The sequence below is a fragment of the Hippocampus guttulatus genome, chromosome 13 (genome assembly GCF_054856545.1).
Source record: "Hippocampus guttulatus isolate MCC_2025c chromosome 13, RoL_Hgut_1.0, whole genome shotgun sequence".
In the NCBI taxonomy this organism is placed as follows: Eukaryota; Metazoa; Chordata; class Actinopteri; order Syngnathiformes; family Syngnathidae; genus Hippocampus; species Hippocampus guttulatus.
The window spans coordinates 5,243,593-5,269,316 of record NC_141273.1 but is presented as its reverse complement, the minus strand read 5'-3'; the positions used below and the strand labels follow the sequence as shown (position 1 = coordinate 5,269,316).

At 40.9% G+C, this 25,724-nt stretch overlaps 2 protein-coding genes across 4 annotated transcripts; one reads left to right on the top strand and one right to left on the bottom strand.

Moving 5' to 3' along the window:
* Positions 1–1,682: 1,682 nt before the first annotated feature.
* On the top strand, positions 1,683–22,859 carry ldlrap1b (low density lipoprotein receptor adaptor protein 1b). Of its 3 annotated transcripts, XM_086127529.1 has the most exons (10): positions 1,684–1,915; positions 7,381–7,523; positions 8,733–8,845; positions 10,891–11,005; positions 11,694–11,766; positions 13,200–13,295; positions 14,619–14,752; positions 16,064–16,098; positions 21,339–21,370; positions 21,791–22,859. In XM_086127529.1, the coding sequence occupies exons 1-10, from the start codon at positions 1,729–1,731 to the stop codon at positions 21,835–21,837; spliced, it is 975 nt and encodes a 324-aa protein (XP_085983655.1). In that variant the 5' UTR covers positions 1,684–1,728; the 3' UTR covers positions 21,838–22,859. The 3 variants fall into 3 exon arrangements, with proteins under 3 accessions (XP_085983654.1, XP_085983655.1, XP_085983653.1); XM_086127528.1 differs by having other exon boundaries at positions 1,683–1,915; positions 21,339–22,859; XM_086127527.1 differs by lacking the exon at positions 21,339–21,370 and having other exon boundaries at positions 1,685–1,915.
* Positions 22,860–23,607: 748 nt separating this feature from the next.
* On the bottom strand, positions 23,608–25,198 carry s100pbp (S100P binding protein). Its single transcript, XM_086128082.1, has 4 exons — positions 24,285–25,198; positions 23,979–24,079; positions 23,792–23,882; positions 23,608–23,728 (listed from the first exon to the last, which is right to left on the bottom strand). The coding sequence occupies exons 1-4, from the start codon at positions 25,196–25,198 to the stop codon at positions 23,608–23,610; spliced, it is 1,227 nt and encodes a 408-aa protein (XP_085984208.1).
* Positions 25,199–25,724: the final 526 nt, after the last annotated feature.

Genomic DNA, 25,724 nt, shown 5'->3' with positions numbered 1-25,724 from the left:
TCATGTGTGCTTCCGTAAAGCACCTTCAGTCTGGCTGACATAGGCACTGTGTGGAGAGTGGAGGCAAAACTAAATATTCTGTAATAAACATAAATTCTTTAGCCTGACGATGAAAAATCAGATTGCATATTAATGCAGTAGCCTGAATGGAGATTTGAAGAGAGACAGAACAGGCACATGCCAACAGCCTCATCTGTAGTAGTGCAGTCATTTTACAAAATGAAAGCTGACACATACTTTCATACAAATTCTTGGCTCAAGTGGAAGGTCTGAAACCACAGTTCAGCAGTTCTCAAACCTTTTACACAAAATCTACCCCCAAATGCTTTCCAAGTACCACCATCATGACCAACATTAAAATACTGTGGTGTAGTAGGTCTAAGTGTTCATAAAAATAGGCAGAGCTGTTATTCCCAATTATTATTATTATTATTATATATTTTTTGTATAGAATGCTAGAAACTATGCAGTTTCCATTCTACTCAAACAGCGGTTCTCAAACTTGTTCTAAGAATACGAACCATCTGTACTTAACATGGGTCAACAAATCTTGAATATTTTTTTTTAAATCAGAGACAACAGCAAACTTTCCTATAGATTATTTTGATTTCGACTGCCCTAGTTTTTTATCTAGCACATCAGGTTTTCATAACAATAACAACAACAATAATAACACTAATAAGAATAATAACAATCATAATATACAATACAATATAATACATGCTGAATATGTAATACAGTAAGATATTTCAGAGTTAGGTTCAGCAACAGGTGGATTTTCTTTCCCTGAAATGTCAAAACTATAAATTACAATGCATGGTAAAATCCGTTACAGACACCCACCCTCACCGATTGTCTCAAGCTGTGGGTTGTCACTGAAAGAGCAAAATCCCGGATGCAAATGGCGGAAATAAATTTCCTCCACAGGGTGTCCAGGTTCTCTCGTAGAAATAGGCTGAGAAGCTCAATCATCCAGGAGGGGCTCAGATTCGAGCTGCTGCTTCTTCATGTTGAGAGGAGCCAGATGAGGTGGCTTGGGCATCTGATTAGGATGCCTCCTGAACGCCTCCCTGGTTCAGTGTTCTGAGTATGTCCCAGCAGCAGGATGCCCCGGGGATGACCCACGACACGCTTGAGAGACTAGGTCTTCCCTGCTGAAGCTGCTGCCCCCGTGACCTGACCCTAGATAAACGGTAGATAATGTATGGTAAAAAAGAAATTATTTGGGGATTTGGAATGACATGCATCAAATTTTGAGTTGATTATTTTGTGAAAAAATGCACAGAATGAGTTCCTGCATTTAATGCAGTCCTGGAATGGTTCAAATTTGTCTGCACAAGAGCCTTGCACTGGAAAGAAAATCATTGTATGTTGTTATTTTTGCATATATATTTTTGCCATATACATGCATTGAGCATTAAGTACATTAACATGCTGTGATGTTATTACTAAATACGTCTGTCTGATCTATTGAAATCACAGTTAGTTGTTCATGGCAGCTCTGGGTTGCATTTCATCAGATAGTGTACCGAATGAAGCAGTGGGCACGTTTCTTCGCTTAGAAAGCACCGCCCGTCCGGGAGGCGCGTGTTACCACTACAACCGTTCCACACACGTTTTTTTCCCTCCCAAATCTTTGCCAATTTGCATAACGTGACACCGCCCAGGGGGCAGAGCATGTTGATCCACTCTGTGGCTTGAATAACCGTGGCGAAAGCACGGAAACAGATGAGAAAAGTTCAGAAGAACTGCTGTTTGCAAACAGGCGGGGTTGTTTCCACATACAGTGTCCGGTTTGACGGGGGTTTTGCCCCGCTTTTACATCGCGATATGGACGCTTTGAAATCCGCTGGAAGGGCGATAATACGAAGCCCCAGCATCGCCAAGCAGTCATGGGGAGGCGGCAGACATAAAAGTGAGTATGTGTATTGTATATTCTGATCCGCATTAAAATAAGGCACCAGTGTGTGCTAATTTGGCTACACTAAGCTAGCGTCAGACGAAGGTCTACCGGCGCGTTCCTTAAATGTTACAATTCGACAGCTACACTTGTTGGGGCAACTTAAAGTCAACGTTGCGGATGTTTGACAGCCCTAAGAGAGCATAAAACTTAAATGGCCCATTAAAATCGGAATTGAGTACGTTTACGCTTTGAACTTGACTCGGACTCTTGACAGCAGCGCACCGCATCTCTTTAAATTAATGGACGCTCGGACAGTGTAGAGCGGGTCAAATGATCCTCTCCGTCCTAATGTCTCACTAGTCACGTGTCGTTTCATGTTTGTCCAAACGTGGAGAAATAACAACAGAAATCCGGCGGTCCTGCGTGAAAAGCCCGGCGTTGTCTGCCACGTCACGTCTGAGATTTAAAACAGAGGTACAGGCTCGGGAATTAGTGGTCGTATTTCTGGCAAGGCTGTGCAATCCTAGCAACCCACTGTTGCTAGGCGATGCACTATATGAACCAAAAATGAGTGCGAGTGAAGTGAAAGTCTTATTTAGCCCCGTCCCTTTTGACATTTTCAGTGTGTACGGTCATCACACTTGATGTTAGGGATGATCATAAATGCAGATAGCTGCCCCTTATGACACAAAGGGGGTTGTCCCCATCGTCACCCCCCCCCCCCCCCCCGCCCCCATGTCACACATGCCAGCCACACAGGGCATCCATCGCCTAGTTTTATTGATGAGAGTAATACGTGATCAGCAGGTGGCACCCACATCCAAACAGGGCAGCAGTCACATGTGACAAGCACATTTCTCCATTGTGGGACAAATAAAGGTTTTCTTATCTTATGTTGTGTATAGTATGGAAGCACTCCAGGCACATTTCAAGTGGGTTGCCTAGTTTTAATATACATTTTACATTCCAAGATTAATGGTGTCTGCAATATGAGATTTTAGACAACATTGTCACCACGAGACTGCAAACTCTCTGGTGGGGGCACTCAGAGGGGAGAGGTATTTCTTGCCTGTATTATTCAGCCGCTGGAGGTCTATTTTAAGGTGCTGTAAGCCCGTAATATTTGCTGAACTTCTTGATGCTCTTATTGTGAAGTGTCACCATTGGCAAGAAGTCAGGTAAATAAGCAATAGAATATGACATGGCGTGAATAAATCCCAGTGATTCCAAAATGATTTGTTTGTGACAGCCCAACTGGAAAGTAAACACTGGTGGGAAAGATTTTATTTTAATTTTTTTAAATAAATAAATTGTCTTGGCTTGTTTGAATTAAATATTTGAGAAGCACATTCCTCCCCAAAAGACCATTGTTTCAACTGCAATAATCGATTTGATGATTTATGAATGACAATGAAGTCATGGTTCAAAGAGACAGTGGTGAACCAGTTTCCCATCCTGGTTTGAAATAATTAATGAAAGCTCCTTCAGCCATATGTCCAGACATATGGTCATTTTGGACTGTAGCACCATTTTCATAACATGTTGGTCACTGAATAATAATGATAATAAAAACAAAACAAAATTGACTTTCACCACCAGGAAAAAGGACCACACATTTATTTATAAATCCTCAATTTACCAAGTTAAACCCACCCCTAACCATGAAAGCGCTTCAGTTTATTGTTTTGTTGCTGTAAATTGAAGTACAGGTGGGTTAGTTACATGGCTTAGTTGATTTTGGCTGGCTCTGCTTAGCTTCAGATAGAAACCTGAAAAGCTAACAAAGTAATTTTGACTCCTCAGTAGGAGACGAACCATTCAGATGGCAGAAGTTGAATACATCACCTCAATAAAGCATCTCCCTATATTTGCAATGTGACAAGTGGCTGCCATTTTTGTGGAATCCTCTGGGGAAAAAAAACAAACATGGAATGAGCACTTCAAACAGTCTAAAATCCTCTGTAACAAATGAATGAATGTACTGTAAGCCGCGAAAGCCGATGTTCACACGGACCCGCGTGCACTGTGATACAGAAAATAGCTCACTAAATGAGATACAAAGCTTTGTACGCTTCACTGACCCTTGAATAACTGGAGCAAATAATAAGGTAATACAGTCGAACGTGACTCCTCTTGCCTTCCTTACACGAGGAGGTGACGCTTCCTCGTGTAGCATTCCATTGTGAGCAGACGTGTTCAATAAAGATTTTTTTTTTTTTAAAGAGCGTGGTTTCGGTTTTCGAACAGCCTTCTGGAACGATTATGGTCGAACACCGAGGTATGACTGTAAAGCAAATCAAAGACGAGATGGGGGGGACTGCAAAACTCGTTTTAAATAATGTAATTGTCATGCATAAACGACGTAATGATCAGTTTAGTTGATTTCACCGCAAGCTCCCTTGTGTGAGTTATTAGTCGAGGTGGTTAAAAAATTATAGGAAGAGTTGGAGTACATAACAACCTCTGATGAGGGATGCCTCATTAGTGCTATTGGGAAATTGTTCAAAAAAGGACTTGAATTTTCCATGATTTGGTACCAGTGTAACATAATTCTACATTATGATTTTGCTCCTTGAGCTTTCAAAGATGTTTTCAACCCGCACCTTATCGTACTGTGCCAGAATAATTTATTTTGTAGTGTGTGTGAGGCCTTTTGAATGTGTGTAGAGGTGGCGTGAGCTGGCCAGTTGTAACAGGATCAAGGGTTTGGCAGGGCTGCAAAGAACTTGTGCCAGTACAAGACCACCTGACCTGATTGCACCATTTGCAATCTTAAATATTCTCGAAACATGATTGGTAGAGCAAAGCTTGATGTTTTCTCACTCTACTCTCTAAACGCGATCCCCCTACCCGCTCAGCAAACATGTTCACTTTTTTCAAAGCAGCATCACGCAGGCGAGTGGCGCTCAATGCCCAGCCAACCACAGCTCCAGCACAGCCTTTGAAGTTTGTACAAATCAGTGTCGGAGCTTCAGTGAGCTGCCATGGAGGCTGCTGCTGGGTGCAGGGGGCTTGGTTGTATGAATACAAATGTGTCCAATATGAACATGGATTATTCTTTTCACATGAAGCAGCATTTGCTGGATTTATGAACATCTAAAATTAGAATACAGTCTTTCGGGTCCAGCATGTCATGCTTTATACAAAGCTGTTTGATCACATTTCAAAGTGCCACAGAGATGGCATCTTGTATTCATTGTCTTGTGTTTCGTGTTTGCTGGACTCCAACTGAGTCAGTAGGGTAGATATATTCCGCCATCGGGGATAAATGGGTTCCCCAGACTCTATAGTCAAGGTGAAATGTTGCGCTTGAGAGTTCGTTTTGAAATATTAGCATGAGCAGGTAAATTGAGCAGCCTTGTATTGATATCTCCCTGGACAGTTACCGTATTGGTCCGAATATAAGACGGCCCTGATTATAAGACGACCCCCTCTTTTTCAAGACTCAAGTTTGAAAAAAGACTTTTTGAACACCAAATTAATTTTTATACAGAAAATAATTACAGTACATCTGAAACAAATGATTATAACAATATATTTGAGAGAAAAAGCATGTTATTTTGCCTCATTCAAATCTTAATATCTGAACATTTAAATATGTAAACGAAAGTGCAATCACATTCGTAAATGAATGGCTTCTGGTTTTTGAAATGTAAATTACATCCTAACTTCTCCTCAGCTGCCAGTTAACCTGGCCGATCTTCGACCCACTTTTCTCCAGATTGTCGCTACGTTTCTCCATTTTCTATTATCTCTTCTATTATTTTCTTCTCCTTTCTTTCTTACCGCTATTTTTAATTTTTCTTCTTTGTGCTACCGCTATTTTTATTTTTATTCTTCGTGACAGGGGTTCACTTTGGCCTGGGGAGTCAAGTTCAGCATTCACTTCAATGATATCTGGCGCCATCTAGCGTCGTAAATGGGTATAATGTCTAGACCCCGAATATAAGACGACCCCCACTTTTTCAGTCTTATTTCAATGCAAAAAACACCATCTTATATTCAGGCCAATACGGTAATTTTCCATCCATTCATCCATTTTCAACACCGCTTATCCTGAACAGGGTCGCGGGGAGTTGCTGGAGCCTATCCCAGCTGACTTCGAGCGTAAGGCAGACTATACCCTAAACTGGTCGCTAGTCAGTCACAGGGCATATATATAGACACAAACGACCATTCACACCCGCATTCATTGAGTGGGAACCGATCCCACGCTGCCCACACACAAGTCCGGCGTGAGTACCACCACACCATCAGTCAGTTTGGTTCTCCAGAGTAGAGTTTGAAAGCCCAAAGCGGCTTTGATTTCTGTGCTTGGCGTGATATAGAGGTAGGATGGGACAATTACCGTATATAAATTAGACTTTACACTCATCTGATCGATTGGATCTAGGCTGGTTGATTTTTTTTGATCTGAGAAATAAGATGGCAAAAACAATCTTGTTCACCACGGGGTCGTTCTTTGCTGCCATCACATTTATATGAGCCTGAAAGTGAATCTATTTTTAGCCCTGTTGCATCTCTTGTGAGCATAAAGCCTTTACGCAAATCCGTCTCCCTTCTCAGCCCTTGACCATCCAATCAGTTTGTGTTTTTATTTATTTAATTATTTCGACTTTTTGAAACATTTTTGAGGTTCAAATGATAATCCCCCCCCCCCCCAAATTAGTTCCATTATGGCAGGGGTCGACTGTAGAATAAATACAGAAGTTATTAAATAGATATATTGCCCCATATGATGATGGAATCAGTGATCGGATACAGTATTGTTTTTTCCAAACTTGCTCATCGTGAGCCAACCTCAAAAATCACGATTGTGTAAAGCAAGTCACATCAAACCAGCACTGAGGGGCATATACTGGGGAAAAAAATGAGGATGTAAAGGGCCGTAGAGTTGTCGCGGTTTTATTATTTTTAGAATTTATTTTTGTATCGATTATATCATTGGATTAATCAGAATATTTTTATTTTGCATTGGAATGTATGACAAAAACATTTTTTCTGATGACTGTTTATTTACCAATTGTTCTTTATTTCATATTTTGTGATAAATAAAACAAACAATGAGGCAAGATCACATGAGAGGGTTTGACGTTTGTTTGTTTTATTTTTATTAATCGCAAAAGATCTGCTTGCATGCATGGCTTCAGAAATCTCAGACAAATGATTGTTGAGGGGCTGTAATCAAATGATTTGGACAATTTAAATTTCAACAATGGCTCTTAACTATTCCTGTTATTAAAATAGTTGATTAATTTGACAGTGAATGAGACACACACTGTGTTTACAAATAGGTGGTGGGTGCCTTTGTAATGACACAAACCACTTTAAGCTGCATATTTTTGAAAATATTAGTGTTTTAAAATCAAATCGTATCTGTTTTGGGTTAACTGTGAATTTGTTTGGGTTTCGTATCATTTCATTTCGCTTGATTTACATTGCATCGTGTCCCTGTGTCTGTGATTTTTCATTTCCAGAGTTGCCAGAGAACTGGACAGACACGAGGGAGACCCTTCTGGAGGGCATGGTGTTCCAGCTCAAGTACCTCGGGGTCACAATGGTTGAGCAGCCCAAAGGAGAAGAGCTGTCTGCGGCTGCTGTCAAGAGGATAGTAGCCACAGTAAGATGTTGCTCGCACAAATACTTGCACACAATCAAACTCACATCATCACATTTGCTGTGAAGACATTTTCTTCTTCATAGAATTCTTTTAACTTTTTCATATTGGAGAGTTCTCAAGCATGTACTATCATTTTAATGTTAAAGCCTATCAGTTAGATTTATGCTGGCCTTTGACCTGGCCACTACAAAACCTTCATTTAGTTAATTCTTTTGAGCTATTCATTGGTGTAGCTGCTGCTATGTTTCGAGTCATTAATTTGCTGCATAACCCAGGAGCATGTCCATGGGGTCCATAATTATTGACTGGACATTCTCCTGCAGGAATTTCGGGAAGATGGCAAAATTTTTTCCTACATTAATCATTGAAAGTTGTCCAGGTCCTGCATTATCAAAACAGCCCGAAACGATCACGCCACTACCTCTATTTGACCGGTGGCATGGTGTTTTTTTTTTTTTTTTTAAAAAAAAGCCTTGGTGTATTTTATGACAAAGGTTCAAAATGTATCTTGTCAGTCTCCAAAATATTTCTCCCAAAGCTTTGGGGGTGAGTCATTGTTTCTTGTCACATGTGGGACATTAATTTTTTTGAGCAGCAGTGGCTTTTGCCGTGGCATGTTCCAATAGATGCCCTTTTTGACTGAAGCCAATTTGTTTGTGACCTTCTGGGTGATACTTTAATCTCTTGGAGTAATTTTAGTTGGCTGACCATTTGTGGGAATGTAAAACCACTGTTCTGAGTTTTCCTATTTGTAGTTCATGGCTCTGACCGTGCTTGGGTATAGACCCAAAGTCTTGCAAATAGCTTTGTAACATCCTCCAGACTGAAAGATGTCAGCAACTTTGTGTTCTTGAATTTCAGTGTATGGTAGCAGTTTCTTTTCGAAGTCTTGTCTCCTACTTTGATTTGCCTAAGAGCTACTATTGAATTGATTTGTTAAACAAATCAGGCGATAATCAGGTCTGGGTGTGGCCTGCAAAATTGAACTCAGTTTTCCAAAAATTACGGTTTATCACAGTTAATTGATGACTCAACAAGGTGATGCAATTACTTTTTCACAAAGGGCCAGAGACCATTATTTAAAACCTGCATTTTGTATTTATTTGGGTTTTTTTTTTTTTTTTTTTTTTAGATATTAAAATTGGCTTGACTTTTTCCACATTCTGTCTCACACTTATGTTGTGGTTTTTATTTTGTTTTGTTGTTCAGGCCAAAGCCAGCGGAAAAAAGCTCCAAAAAGTCACATTAACAGTCTCCCCTCGTGGAATCATCCTTTACGACAGTGCCTCCAACCAGCTAATAGAAAACATTTCCATTTACAGGTCAGTTCTCCTCCTCATGTCATGTCGTGAGTTAATCATTCAACTGGGCGGCACCAGTTATTGCATATTTTCTGACTTTGTCATTCGATTAAAACAAAAGTATTCATCGCATGCTTCTAGTTCTCCATCATTGGATTGTTGTGTGGAGTCAAAAGGTGTGAGGCGCCAGGGTTTTTGTGTGTCTGTCAGCAGTATGCCTCACTCTCGCCAGGAAGCAGCACAACAATGTATGTCTGAGCTTTCATGCAGGTGTGACTGACATGCACGCATTCTGTCACACCCAAGTGACACAGACATTCCTCCAATTGCCATAGAAACCTTTTGCCTGCCTCAGCCTGCACACTTAGTTACCCTCAATTGGCCTCGAGCTAAAGGATCATGCTCAAATGACTACCAAGTTCCATTTTAATGAGTCTGCATAAGGAGAGTTAATCTGGAGTCTTTATTGGAAGGCATTTCAACGTGATTTTTCCGTTTTGAATTTCCTCCACAAACTGTGTTCATTATTTTTCATAAATTTAAGAAATCTGTTAAATTTCTTGAATGACCGTTACTTTTGTTACACCTGCGGAATGAAATTGTGGCCATTGAATTGCATTCCACAATTTTCTACCATTAAATAATACATGGTTTCACCATGATTGTAGTATCAACATGGCACTCCATCACAAATAGGTGTTTGTGCCTGACCAGTGCTTTGCAGTACTCCAGCAATATATCTCTGGTATTGTCAGTCAAAACTGACCATTGGTATCTCCCGAGCAAAGCCTTCATTAGTATGTCTCAATGTTACGGCTGGTTCGCTGCATTTACTCGCATGGTTGAAACTACAATTCATATATTTAGCTCTCAAGTGGCACAATTCAACTTTAATTTTATTGCAACTGGATAGACTCTTAGAGAGACAGGTTTAATATACCGTTAGGAATTTGTCAGTCGTTAAATAAGGACAATTATTAACAACAGTGGCCAATTATGCTTCGTTTCGTTTCATTTTGCTGAAATTAAGGAAGAAGTGGCGTGGGGTGGCAAAGAGTCAGTCCAGACCAGCTAAATGTTAAGTAATGGTTAACATCCAGGGAACTATGTGCTACTTAATCATCTGCACATGAGGTTGTTTCCCATGCTCTGTCAATATACACAGTCATTGGATATGTGTCATTTGGAATGTTTGGATTTGGAATTGGGTTCTTGGACCTACAGTACATTGTGAATCCAGCCTAAGTGTAATTGACACCAAAGCCTTCATTTGTATGTCGCTCTGTGGCTGTCAGTGTCAGGCCGTTACTGTCTCAGATTTATACCATCTACTGTATCGATATTAAATCTGATCAATGCACTGTTTGGCATTTTCCAAGGAACATCTCGCAATGAAAAGGAGAGTCAAGGCAGAATGAGAAACATGGGCTGAGATTGGATTTATTTCGGTTTATTGAGACTCTACTCTGGGGTCTGAGTATTTATTAGCAGTTTAAGTGCAATTTTGATTGTCATTTAGTGCAAGTAGTAGTTCTATTAATCATCTTGAACATAACTATCACTTGACACTGTCAAACATTTTGAGATGTATGCAGTAATCTCAACAGGATGTGAAGACATAAAGCAGCTTTTCATCTGAGATTTACTGCCTCACTAGTCTGTAGGAACTAGGATGATCAATAAAGCAAATTGATTAGACTGTTAGACACGGAATTTCCCAAAGCCCTCATTGCAAACATTTGCCACTAAATATCATGACGGCTTGCTCCGGTTCTTCCCGCCAACCTCGGCTCCTTTGCTCTTCTCAATTTAAAATTGGAATACTTTTAGCTTCATCTTTATGAATTGTTGTGATCAATTTCTAAAATCGACATTGAGATTCACATTGACAACTCAAGCGACCTCCCTCCCCCCCAAAAAATCCAGCATTTGAATAAAAACACACTTCTAGCATTTAAAGCACAAGATTGAACCATTTACAGTAAATTGTGTCACTCTGCTAGCTTTATGATCAAGTCAGTGCATGATTGCTTTCCATGGTCCTCAAATTGTCTTGTGTTTTTCAGAATATCCTATTGTACAGCAGATAAGATGCATGACAAAGTGTTTGCATACATCGTCCAGAGCCAACACAATGAGGCACTCGAGTGTCATGCCTTCCTCTGCACAAAGAGAAAAGTGGTAAGCAGATAAGACCGTGTATGTTTTCAATGCAAAGTGATTCCAAAGTAGCTTCGTGGAGGCGTGCATTTTAAAAAAAAATGTAGGTAGTATCTAATCACCTTGCCTCTTTGACAAATTAACATGCAAACATTCAGTCAGAACCGAAGAAAGATGTGGCGGGAGGACAAGAAGGCAGGCTAGGTTGTCATCATTCTCTCATTCCCTAGAGGTTCCCGATCAAGTGAGCCCCACCCTCTTCCTTCCCCTCACTTATTTAGTTCTTGCCAAAATGCTCTGTTGCCTCCCAGCTACCTAAAACTGGTCATGGTGCCTCTATTTTAAGATAAGATAAGATATCCTTTATTTGTCCCACACTGGGGAAATTTACAGCCTCCAGCAGCAAGAATGTAGGCAGAAAGAAGAAGAAAAAACAAAAAACACCGTTCAGTTAAGTGCAATATAAATACAAAATGGATAAATCGCAGTGCTATTTACAGTTGTTTTCCACATCATTTAATTAATTAATTTTCATGCCAATGGTCACATGTTGTTTATGCTGCTATAGCTCTGTGCCTAAATATCCATACTGCCGATTGGGAACCCAATGAGTTATTATGTAAGAGTTATGGTTTTTCTTCCTTTTACTCATTTCCTTTTGTGCGTGTGTGTGTGTGTGTGTGTGTGTGTGCGCACTTCCCCACAACAGGCACAAGCAGTAACGCTTACAGTGGCGCAGGCTTTCAGAGTGGCGTTTGAATTCTGGCAGGCAGCCAGGGAAGGTATGCATGGTTTCCCAGACTCGAAGCAGTATGACCGATGAGGGGAAATGATTTTCTCATCTCTCCCTTCCCTCTCTGGTCTCTTCTTTTTCTTTCAGTTTATTGAGGATCAATGTTTTTTATTTGTTTGTTTTTACGAATTAATGTATGTTCACACTGCATTGTAGCTTGGTCACATAGAACAATTCCTCAGTGAGTATAAGAACTTAGAGTATGTTCACTCACTCTCATATGATGTGCAGTTCTGCAATCCAACATAAGCGGAACAAAAAAAACCCCATTGACTTTACAAACGTAATGATGATTACACAAAGTGTCATTGAAAAGGAACTTTTGGGTTACTGTGGTTCACTCGCCGGACTTGTATGCAGGTAGCATCGGTTCAGTTCCTCGTCGGTGAGTGTGTGAATTTGAATGTCATGTCATGTTTCTACAATGGTCTCAATGTTCCTCCCGGTGACCAGTCCAGGATAGTCTGCCTCTTGGCCCAAGTCAGCTGGGATAGGTTGCAGTTCCCCATGACCTTGAACTAGACAAGCTGTTACAGAAAACAGATGGATGGGACAACATTTTCAGATTTTTGTGATGGACAAGAAACCGCAAATGGAATTTGATCTTTTTTTTTTTTTTTTTAACACAGCAAGGACACATTATTGGAGAGATTTCATTTTTCTTTTGATGCGATTCTCCATCTCAGACAATCAATTACAGCTTCTTTTTTTTTTTTTAACCACATTGTACGGTTGCAGAGGATCATTAACAACTCTACAACAGCTGCCTTCAGTAATTGTAGATTCAAATGGTCGACAGCAAGTGGCAAAATGGCCACCCCCTGAGATGGCTAAAAACAAGTGGATTTTGCTGCTTAATTCAAATTCCACAATCACAATCTTCATAAGAATGCCTTAAGACTTATGTGACCTCATAGAACATATTATTTTAAAGAACATTTTTGTCTTGACATCCCCTGTAATTATTCAGTGAAAATGTTTGTAAGGATACCAAATTGAATAGGAACAGAATATATGATGACATTGGGGAAATAGTTGATTAGTTGTTGTTCTTGATTGTATTAATTGTACATACTATGGTCACAATTAATAGCTGAGGATGCACTGCCTGTTTAATTTAAATGCTGCAATCACGACTGACTGAATTGAATGTTATTTTTGCAGTTCAGTGCCTCACAATTCAAGCAAACTTAATTAGGCTAATCTTATCAGCAATAGCTGCTGCTTATTTGTTCAAACATTATTGTATGTGTGACTGGTGGAACATTCTATTATTTATCTTTTGCCCAGCTGCTAGATGAGTACACAGTTGTGCAAGGACAATCAGCCCATTGTTACAGTTTTCGGTGTCGTACTGGCCTTTTCTGTGACTGCTCTGTCTCTGTGCTCATCCTTTCCACCCCTGTGTTGCCACATATGCAGAAAAGGAGAAGCGAGTGAAGTCGGGTTCAGATGGTGAAGGAGTCAACAGCATCCAGTCAGACAGCTCAGCGAGCCTCGGCAGCCTGAAGGGAGGAGGTCAGTCATGTCACCTAACATCATGCCATCTGCAACAAAAATCAGCCACTTTTCAAATGTTGGCTTCCATTGAGGCCAGAGTTCAGCGCAGAAAATGCCATTAAAGGTGAATGCACATGATGGTTAAGATGCTTTCTGTTATTTGGAAATAACAGCTATAGTTTATTGACAAACCACCGGAGTAACTGATGTTTTCTGTGACCTCATTGTTCACACGGATCCTCCGAAGATTCTCTTCATGCCTTGCGAACAGGACGTTATTGACATCTCATTGGGCTTGACGTTCTTTAAGGCATCATTAGCTGTGGCTACCAAGCTGAGATCAGGCACAAAAGCTGCACACCCATTCACGTGCGCGCATGTGTGCATGTCCTTTTCCTGTCACATTGGGTACATCAAATATTGAATGCTCCCGTTTTCTTTGATCCATTTAATAACAGCTTAGGGTTGAGCTTGATGTCAGTCCAGGAACATCTGACCTCAGCTTTGTAGACTACCTTCCAGCCAAATGTCCCCAACCTAGAAAGGGATCTCTGAAATCTGAGGCTATATTTGGAAGGTGAGGTGACAAATAAACATATGTAAGCCTTTTGGATTTTTGTTTATGGGTAAAAAGGCATTTCGATTCTATACCAGGCCTCTAAGCAGTCAGTGTCATCGTGAAATAGATTCTTGGAAATACAATCAGCCTCATTTGTACAGGGTTGAAGTCTCTCTGCTTATCATGGCACAGATTAAGGACAATTCCGCATTGGACCCGTCACAAAGTCATATTTATGCCCCCATCACTCGGCCTGATCACGCGGCAGTCCGCTGACTGACTCGATGAAACTCGGGATCACTGATGCCGCTTTTGCCATGAAATATAATACCGTGGAGGCAACTGAACAACACCTCGGTGTTATCCCTGCGTCTCCATCATCAGTAATACCTTTAAAAGGGGAGATGTCTGTGAATACTTTCAATCCTGTGCCGACAGAAAGTAGAGAGAGGTTGACGTGAGGTGCATTCTACAGACACACAAATGTGGTCCCCTTTCGATTACAAATGACAGGTCATGGGAAAGTCATCTAAAGAGAAGTTTTGACTTTGACAAGTGAAATTGCAACACTGAACATCCGCTTCAGTGGCGTTTTAACTGCGGTCAGTGGACGCCATTAGTTCAAAGAGTGCTCAAATATGAGGGTTGACACATCAGCCAGCAAATGCATCTCATTACATGTCAGTGCTGCCAATGTGGTACAGAGGCCTTAGTCCAAACTCGGTTATCACATAATGCACAGAGTGGAAAAGTGTCCTATTTGTGCTGGTTTTATTTTGCAGAGGCAGTCACTACAAAACTCCTCGACGTGGCGGAAGGAGTCAATGAAACGTTGGTCCACTCAGGAACATTTCAAACAGACTTGAATTCCTTTACGGTGCATAACCATGCAACTGAGAACAACAATACAGTATGGGTAAGACAAGAGTCCCGTATTTAATTTCCTTACTTAGTTTCAGCTGTATAGCCTTGGTATGATGGAATACTATTAATGTCACTGATTAAAGGGAAATTTTGATTGGCTGTAATGTGACTGTACTTGCATAGGGGAGGATTGTCCTGTTCTGCTGCTACTGCAAAGGGAAATGATTCCCAGTGCTTCACTTTTCTTATTCCAAAATGGAATAAATTATTTTTTTTTTTTTTACGAACAATTGCTAACACAGCAGCCCCACCATGATAACATGGAAAAGGTTTTTCTCTGTAACGACTAGATTTTTGCTAATTAAAACAAATAAATAAAAAGTGAAGAAATGTTCTTAATAATAATACATTTTATTTATAAGCGCCTTTCAAAACACTCGAGGACACTTTACAATACAGAATAAAAACAAGCATTCACAGAATTTGCTAAATACTTTGTCGATGCATATTTGTCAGCGATTACAGCCTCACAATAATGCCACAAGCATTGCACAGCTGTCTTTTGACACTTTCGCCCATTCATCTTTTTAGTGCTTCTCAAGCTCCATCAGGTTGAATGGGCAGCGTCAGGACACAGTCGTTTTCAGGCCATTCCTCGAGTTGTCCTGTAGCCATGCCCTTGATATTTTTGCCTTGTGCTTAGAGTCGAAGTCCTACAGAAATGTGAACGTTGCCCTAGTCTGAAATCAAAAGTGCTCTGGAGCAGGTTTTCCTTCAGGATGCCTCTCTGCTTTGCTGCATTCCTCTTTAGTCCGAGGTCGAGTACAGACACAAACTTGGTGCTTGACGTGGGCTATGACATGCCATTCCAAATAATATCCAATCAATCGAATTTAACAATGATTGACTCCGATTAAGCTCAATGTTGAGCTTCATTTCAAAGTCTGTGAATACTTAGGTACTTCTTTTTTGAGCTCTTTATTTGTAATACATTTGCAAACATTTTCAAACCTTTTGAACATTGTCCTGGATTGTGTGTGTTGGATTTAATGCATTGTGAATAAGGCTGTTGAAAAACAAAATGTGGAAAAAAATGAAGCACTGTGAATACTTCTGAGGCACGCTGTAGGCGGAACTGGAGAATTACCTATTGGGCTGTTAAGTTGTAGGTGCATGAGGGAAAGATTTTTCACCGCTTCTTATTTTAGGTCAACATTGGCACTAGGTGTGTGTATTTGATTATGCATTCAAGTAAATGTAATATTCTTAACCATATAGCATCATTCTATTTTGTCTGAGTAATATTAATATACTGTATGTAGTGATGTGATTTGGAAATGAACATTCTTCTTGTGTTTGTTAGGAGCTTGAGGATGGTCTGGATGAGGCTTTCTCAAGGTAATACGATTTTTTATTTCAACCGCCGAAAGCAAAATATTCCCTAAAGGTGTTAGGACATTGGAAATAAGGCACACCCACACTACAACTATCTGATTCCTGCCAGCAGGCTCATTTTGCAGGGCCCCAATGTGGTAGACACTTTGCCTGGCAAGCTACAATGAAAACACGAACTTCATAAAGAACCGTCCAATCAAATTCATTTACTTGCTGTGACGAGTCCTTTGTGCTCAACGTCACCCGTCGGTGGCAGAAGTCCATCTTCTTTCAAAATGACACACGGATTAAATCAGTTTGAAATAACCATGTCACGTCCACTCTTTGCTGATTGGTTAATTTCGCTGTCTATTTACTCAAGTTTGCCCCGCCTCAGGAATGCGCTTGATGCGACGACTCACCAGACTCAGCCGCTGGTACAGTGACTGAGTCTGGATTTCCAGGTGATCAGACACCGTCCTCAAATGATGCTGCTATTCTCGCTCCTCTTACTGTCATCTCAGTCGCACGTTTCATACTTACTATCAAAGACAATTTATGTCTCCGCGACCCGTGATCCTCGTGAGGATAAGTGGATCAGATGATGGACGGATGGATGGATGGGCGATTTGTTTTTAGGCCGAGCCGCACTGCTGAGGGAGTTATATCCCAAACCGAAAAGAAAATGGAGTTGAAATTTAAGTCGGCAGTTACCTGCATTTAATTTCACCAGCCACAACAATAGAACCCTCTAATGAGAAACAACACAAGAATTGTATCAAAGATGAATCTTTGGGGAAAGAAACAGTATTTTGACAATTCTTTTATCCCTGCCAAAATAACATTACCAAAATACAGTATTACAAGCAGCCCGACTAACCGACAGCGTGTTTGTTGTCCACTCTGTTACAATGGTAAAAAATAGTTACAACCCCCCCCCCCCCCCACCCCCAAAACACAGAATGTTAGATTCTTTTTTTATTTGGAATTGTATCAGTGTAGGTTTATGTAATGTTGTGGCTGAGACGCGGTGCTCATTTTGGTGCTTTGTTTACAGAGAATTGAGGGCTGTTTCAGCAACTCTGTATTCCTTCTTTTTGATGGTGTGATTACAATGAATGCGAGAAGATCTTATTTTAGATCAGAATAGTATGTTATTCTCACAGATACATTCTGAAAGTATTAATTCATCCAATTTCAAACCAACTAAAAACTTGCCACTACTGTATCACTCTCAATTGTGACTAGTTTTGCAGCTCAATTGTTTTATTTTGTTTGTTCTCCGCGGCCCGGTAGTCCAGTGGTTAGCACGTCGGCTTCACAGTGCAGAGGTACCGGGTTCGATTCCAGCTCCGGCCTCCCTGTGTGGAGTTTGCATGTTCTCCCCGGGCCTGCGTGGGTTTTCTCCGGGTGCTCCGGTTTCCTCCCACATTCCAAAAACATGCATGTCAGGCTGATTGGGCGCTCTAAAATTGTCCCTAGGTGTGAGTGTGGGCGTGGATGGTTGTTCGTCTCTGTGTGCCCTGCGATTGGCTGGCAACCGATTCAGGGTGTCCCCCGCCTACTGCCCGGAGACGGCTGGGATAGGCTCCAGCACCCCCCGCGACCCTAGTGAGGATCAAGCGGTTCGGAAAATGGATGGATGGATGGATGTTTGTTCTCCCACCTAGTGGTAGTTATTCTAAATGCATTTTTTAATTATTTGACTGGCTTTGCACTGCCTGTCAAAATCCCCAATTACAATTCATATAATTATCTGAATATTTTTATTTTTTAGTGACCGGTACTTTACAGGTCGGAGCAGTACAGTGGTTGACATGTCTGCGTCACAGTTCTGAGTTTGTGGGTTTTAAGTCCTGGCTTATTTGTGTGGAATTTCTGTTCTGTCGATGCATAAGTGGGTTTTCTCTGGGTAGTTTAGCGGGTGTTTTTCAATTTTTATACAGAAGCTAGTGCGTCTAGTATATGGTTCCGGTTTTTTTCTTTCATTATGCTGCTGTGATGCTTCTGTGCAAATTGTGCTACTTGGGCCAAAAACTAAAATTGTCACTTGAACCAAGCAGTGCACGAAAAAAAGAAAAAAAATCATGTTTACAGACCGTGTCTGGAAAGTGTTCCATTGCTCTTGTTTCTGTTTGATTGGAATTGCTCCAGCTGGTATATTCCATCCAGAAAGTAATCTGAATAGAGCTGTGATTAATTTACCATTTTAGTCTCCTTGCCAGGTTGTATGTTCCGTCTGTTGTTCACAGATTTGTATTGTATTTTTTAAAGATCACCTTTAAGTCTCATTCATTCTTCATTAGTGCATGGACGAAGGGTGGCATGTGCTGCAGTTTTTGCCACCAAGTGCCTGAGGGCAGTTTCTTTTATTTATTTAGTTTTGCTCTGTTATCAGATGATTACTTTTTTTTCCCCTCTCCACAATGTAATTACATCCCAACATCGTAAATCTTCCACTCGCCTTTTAATGAGAATGCTCCTGGCATGAGCACGGATAGATCTATTCTGTAATTGAAGGCCTGGCTAGTTAATGTTGCCCGTATCGAAAAATGTGTTTTTATTGGAAGTTGTTGTTGGGGTGGAGAAGAAAATTGCTCCTGCTTCCCCTATGCACCTGGCATGCAGGTCAATCTGTGTCAACTTTTCATTTCATTCGATTTTATTCCATTGCAGTTTCAGGGATGATGAAAACTGCACCCAATTTCCCCACTTGGGAGCATGACTAGACTCTTGAAAAGTTTATGGAAAGAAAAACCTGTTCTAGACTTTATACATCTGAGTGGCTGGATCAGACGATATTTTGTATTTTAATGCAAATGTTTTGATTTGCCGGAATGTCTTTAATTTGCCATCCTTGACCAGCTCTGCAAAATACAACATTCCAGCTGCAGTGTGTCCCACATACACATTTACCTGCGACCCTCATCCACAAATACATTTTGGCTGCCACGAAAAGATTTTGCTGCTACCTGTCATTATGTAACTGTCGTACAGTAATAACTTTTATTGCTGCGCAGAAAGCCATTTTGCCGCTCTGTGAGTCTGCTAATCAATAACAGACCTGTTTTCTTTTGTGGTACGATACTGCTAATAAGGGGCTCAAATGATTGAAGTATCAACTGTATCAATGCTTAAAGTTTTAGAACTGATCTTCGTGGTATCAGCTCAAACCGCGTCGAGCCCCCTCGCGACTTCAGCAGGCATAAAGGCCGTCTCATCACTTTCACAGCACACTCGGTGCTCCTCTTGTTGTCTTACTGTCTGTTTTGGCTTGGAAACAGCACTCCATGGCAAAGTCGTCAGAGTCTTCCGAGTGATTGACTATGCTGCGAAATGAGATTTATGGGAAACGAACGGACCACGAGCCCCCCCCCCCTCCTCTCCCACATATATTTCAAAAAGCACAATTCCTTGAAAACCCCGTTAACCCCTAAACGTGGCTAAAACTCAAAAGGGAACATGGCGACATAGGACATCTTGCATTGTAAACAATCGTTCGGTCGGCTCCATCGTGTTGCTTACGCCGATGATGCCACAACACATATTCACTGTTGTCCACAATTTTACAGAGTTAGTTGTTTCAATTATGTTTGTGACACAAATAAAGGTGTATGTGCAGTCACGGTGCCCTCCATAATTATGGGCACCCTTGGTTAAAAGCCTTCAAATAAATTACATTTTTATTGCAGAAGCATGCTCACATACTGAAAATTTGACACGATTCACCAGACCCCAAATCAAGCTTCTCTCATAGCCATCTCAGTCCTCCGACTTCAACCCCATTAAAAAGATGTGGAGTACACTTAAAGAGGAAAGTGCAGAGGAGAGGACTCGGGTCACTGCATGATTCAGAGCGTGTGCAAAGAGGAATGGTTGAGGAGCTCTCTTTCTGTAGCCTCTAATCTTGTGAAATATTATTGGAGAAGATGACATTCTGTTTTGTTGGCAAAAAGGGGGTTGTACAAAATATTGTTAGGGTGCTCATAATTGTGGACTTCATTATTTTATGTCCAAAAATGTTCTTAAAGTGGATCCCTCCCCCCTCCTTCCCCCCATTCTGCCCACTAAATAAACAGGATGGATTTTCTTCTCCTTTTTAATTTTATTTTTAAAAATTTGCTTCTGTTATTCAGAAAAAAAGGTAAACGTATCATCTGAGTGACATTAATGCATCGTGTGACTCCAGCCTAGGGATTAGAGTTAATTTAAGAAAAATGGACCTGGGCACAGGGATCTGCAATCGAAGTCCATCCTCATTGAACCAAGCCTTTTTTTTCCCCAAGTTATAACCTGTTCAAAATTGCCAGAAGTGTCATCACTAGCCTGGTCTACTGCTTTTCCGGGCTGTTGTTTTGGTTACAATTGTCAGTTGTCCAACCAAGACATTTTGGTTTTATGACCTGTCTTATTGGATATGTTCATTTTTATTTTTATTTTTTTTAACCCAAACCAGTCTCTTTCTGGTGTAACGGGAAAAATCCCAGATCAGTTTTCTATCCATCCATTTTCTAATCCGCTTATCCTCACAAGGTTCACGAGCGTGTTGGAGCCTATCCCAGCTGTTTTTGGGCAGTAGGCGCTGAACTGGTTGCCAGCCAATCGCAGAGCAGATCAGTTTTGTCACCTCTTGCTCATCCGTGTGCTCTATCAGAACTCGAACAAGTTTACATGCCTTGCTGATTTGATCTTTGCGTGAGCAAGCAATCGAACATTGAAAGTAGCCAATGACGCGGTTTGTTCAAATTGATCTATAGCAGGGGTGCCCAAGATCTACTTTTCGATCAAATCAACCACCCGCGATCGACCTGTTTTACCGCACACACTTACACACGCATGCCATGATGAGCAACAGACATAACAGCCCCTGAGATGAACGAAATAGAAAAATAAATTGAATTGTACATGAAACAAACAAACTCTGAATGAGAATAATAATAACAATAAAAGATAGGGTGCAGACTGCTGACTGTTAACAACTTTCGGCGATGCAGGTCACTGGCCATCATAGGTTAAAAGTGACCTGTTTTTTATTTTATTTCTTAAAATCCTTTTTGTGAAGGTGAGACTGGTAGGATGCTTAGGCAGCAGTGTGCACGAACACAAACATACAGTATATACACAAACAACACAGACACAAATGTTTTGGGTTGGGTTTTTCCCCCTCTCCACCCCTCACGATTAACGTGGGATCAACTTAATCGGTTGTATTTGCAACACATTTGCAATGTTAGCTGACTTGTGATGTTTGCCCCCCTTTCCAGCCGAAGTCTGGATAGCTTTGAATCCTGCTCAGGTAAAAAACGATGTCATTCATCGGCTCTCGTGAAATCCACCTCATTGTCCCTCTTCATCTGTCTGGATAGCCACATGTACCGGTAGTCAAATTCATTCCAATATGCCATCAACCATTAGCACCGCTCAGATCTCTTGTATGACTCATGCAGTTGGACAAAGAATATAGTCCACATGTCGTCACACGTTTCTCACATGCCTGCTCTAGGAATCTCACTCTTGCCATTTAACTTATTGTCAAAGTGTGGACATGTGCCTTTCATGCAGACATTTTGTAGCCACACGACTCATCTTTTTTGTGCCGACAGCTCATCTTTATCCAGTATCCCTACAGTATGTTGCTGTTCCCAAGCTTTCTCAGTCTGCTGTGTGCGTTTCTAATCCCGTCCTTTCAAATGTCTCTTGCTGTGTCCCCTCTCAGACTCGCTGAGTCTCGCACTAACCCCCAGGTCCTGGACATTGGGGTAAACCCTCAGGATTTCACCATTGATGAGTGCCTGTCGCCGGGCAAATGGGACCAGGAAGACACAGACTTTCCAGCACAAAAAGACTCTCCGGGGTTCTAATTGAAAGCCTCCGCCCATAGAGATCGTCAGGGAAAAAGACGAGACAGTCAAGTGGGTTCTCCGCAGCCCGTTGATGTCCCCTGGTGGTTCAGACTGGCGGCTCTCGGGCACTTCTGCATCGACTCAACTCCAGAAGGGTGACACCAGCAGGCTTTGCTCTCAACAGGCCAAAGCAATATGAAATGATAAAACTAGTTTCTTTTCTACAACGTGCAGCCTGTTTGTTACACTCAGTGTAATTTCTTGTTACTTCTCCTTATCCATTCACTGTATGTATTGTGTTTGTGTTTTTTTTAATTTTTATTTTTTGCAAACATGTTGTAGAGTCTGTGTACGTGAACAGTTTATACCAAGGCTTTTGCTTCTTGTTGGACGATATAAGCTTTAAGGAAAGGTATGAACGTCTTTGTAAAAAAAAAAATATATATATATATATATATATAAGAGATATAAACAAATGACAATCCTATTTTTTTCCAAATGCAAAATCTATTTTTGGCACAGTGCATGTTTCCATGTTTAAAATGACATCTTTCATGTAAGGGAATTTCATGTCCAAATTATTTGTTACCCATGCCTTGATACCTTGAATACAGCGGAGTACCCTTTCTTACCTGCATTAAACACAAAGCGTTAAGAAAGCTGCTAACATTGACCGTAACAAGTGTACCCACACAGACATGTTGGTGGCACAACAACAACATCTACATACCTGTAGATTCAAGATGGCTTTGTTACTTTGTTCTTTGGTTTGCAAACTTCAGAAGCCACATTCACTCAGAGAACCATTCAAAAAAGGATTGGAGGGCAGTGTATTCAACAATTGTTGGTGCAATGATATATTTTTCGGATTCACTCTTCAGTGTTATTTTTGTTTGCTGGATGAATTTAACTTAACAAATTTACATTAAATTTCAAGATAAAGTTTGTTTGCTTATGTACAGTTGTCCCTACATTTTGTTTGTAAACTCATTTTGATTTTTTTACCTTATTTTGATGCTGAATGCTCAGGTTTCAGAATCTGCTAAAGTGGTCAACTATTACATGTTGAGTTACATGTTTCAGCTAGCAATTCGCTATACTTAATTGCATTGAGTGGTCAATTACAGATCTCAGCTATACCAACAACAAGAACATTGTCAATAAGTGGACCATTTTGTTTTTGAAAATTTTTACTGTATTTATAAGGTCAAATTTTAATTTACTCTACCATTGTTCAGTCATAGTTCAAAAAAACAAAAGAATCTCCCATCATGAAATAACTGAGGCAAACACAACTATCATTTGATTTACATAGCATTTAATCCGATGATGCATATGCACATATACACGCAAAGGATTCGACACCCGAACAGGAGAAAATTCCTCACAGCAAGTACAAAAACATGCATTAACTTTCAAGGTTTATGTAACAAAACATGAACTCTAGTAAAATCACAAATACTAAGATGCTCAAAAAGCAATGATGGTCATTGAACTGTATAATTTCTACCGAAACTCAACAGATGTGCATTCTAGTCCATATCTGCGCAAGCATTAAAATTTCTAATTCCAGCATTCTAATTTGTAATCCTTAAACACAACATGCATTTAGTTTTGAAACACTGTGAACTTATTTCTAAAAAGTGCAAACATAAGTGCTACCATCACAATAATTGTTTAAAAAAAAACGTTAGGAAATGGAACTTCTTTCAAAGATTTTCTGCACCTTTTCAAAACGCTTGTGCATTCCCAAGCTCTTGGCCTGCCATTCGACGAGGGATATTTTCGGTACGTAGTGTGCCCTGTAGTTCCTGAAGGGAAGTGCAATTTTCATGTGAAATTCCTGGGAGTAAAATGCACCAGAGAAGGGATACCTGCGTGTGAGGTCAGAGAGATGTTGCCACTGTCTTCCGGAGGAATCGTACACCACTTGTGTCAAAAGACCTTGCATTTCACGAACGGCTTCTTTAGAAAAGACATCATCAGCGTTGTTAAAACTTTGAAAAGAAACTGTTGGGAGTTGTGACTGAGGCGCACCCTGTGTGGTGGATCAAAATTTACCTTGAGCAGCATCTGAAGCCTCACTAAGATGTTTGTGAACCAGCTGGCCATACATTTGTTTCTCTCGTTCCCAATCTGCCTCAGTGTTGAGCGCCACCCGCCTAGAAAACAATGTCAACATAAGTATTGGGACACCTGGCCATGACATCTGCATCAAGTGAAAATGAAATTAAGTTGGTCTCCTCGGGTAGTTATGAGAGCTTCTCATCTGCAATGATTTTAAACTTCAAGACTAAGAACCCCCCCACCAATATTGCATTACTCTCCAAAGTAATGTACTAGTGTGGAAGGTGCTTGAGTACTAACCTCCCAGGAAGGATGGAGACTGGACTGGTACTAGGTCTTGATGTGTACAACTCCTCCTTGTCAGGATTTTGTGGGTTCCAAAGACTGCGCTCCTCCTTTCCGCACACACATGATTCTGAAACGGGGGGATCAATATCCCACACCACCTCCACATCGCCCCCGAATGATTCTACAGCGGAGTCCAATGACAGTCCACCCAGATCAGGTTCTGCACCTTTCAGTGAGTGAGAAAGTTTGGATGGAGGACGACTCTTGTCCTCAGTCACCTGTAGAATTGGACTATAGCCTAGCGGGGACTGGCGTGACGGAGTGAGGCACATGGACAAATAACCCATATCAACATCTTCATCTGTTTTATCGCTTTTACAGAGCTCAGGGAGATTGAGGCACAGAAGCTTGTTAACTTCGGACTCAAAGACGGGGTGATGAGGTACAACCTCATATTTGCTCAAACATGGATCAGTCCCTGCAAGACTGCATGGTTCCCACCTGGACTTACATGCCACATGTTCCAAACTCACAGACTCACTGGTTGTCAATTTGATGGGCCGCGTTTTAGCAAACGGTGAGGCCTGAGATTGGCCAAGATGGGAGGTTTGTCCCATGAGAGGACTGTCATGGGATATGAAACGGTCTTCATCTTGCCTTGACACATTGCAACTGATTTCTGGTTTCTTTGCTGGAGTCTCAAAGTAGCTATCCTGAATGGAATCATCCAATTTCCGCTTGGTCGCTCTGTTGTTGAACAAATCACTTTTAAAATGAGTAATTGGCTCCGGAAACTTGTTCAGATTCCTCTCAGCAAATGCCACCCTTCCATATGCTGACAAAGGTTTAAGGTGTCTGAAAGTGGAGCTCTTGGATGGCATGTTTTTATCTTTAAAATGGTCGAAAGTGGAGCGCTTGGGCAGCATGGTTTTATCCAAACCTGTTAAGAGAGAATAAAGGAAAATATGTTTATTCATTCCTCACTTCCACATGTACAATCAACCAAACTCGAAGCCATATAAATACAATACAATACAATACAATACATGCTGATTTATATAGCGCTTTCACAACAGCGGCAGCTGTAACAAAGCGCTTAACAAAACAGTTAACATAAAGTAAAATAATAAACACAACACATAACATAAAACACGAGCAGTCGTGCAGTCCTAACCACTTTTCCGTCACACGCTTTGTTGTTTGAAGCAGTTTGAGATGAAAGAGGAGAGAATCAAAGTGTCCTTTAACCAGTGGATCAGAGACGTCATGCTCAAAATGTGCACACGTCGGCTACAAGCTAAGTTTCAAAGTCAACAAGAAGCTGTAGCATCCATTGACGAAAAAAAGAGATTGGTTCACTTCTCCTGCCCCATGGAAATCCATTTCAATTCCAAGCGGCGACTCTCGGTCCCAAATACGCATCGGCGCTCTGCGCCAACGCTCCTCTCTCCT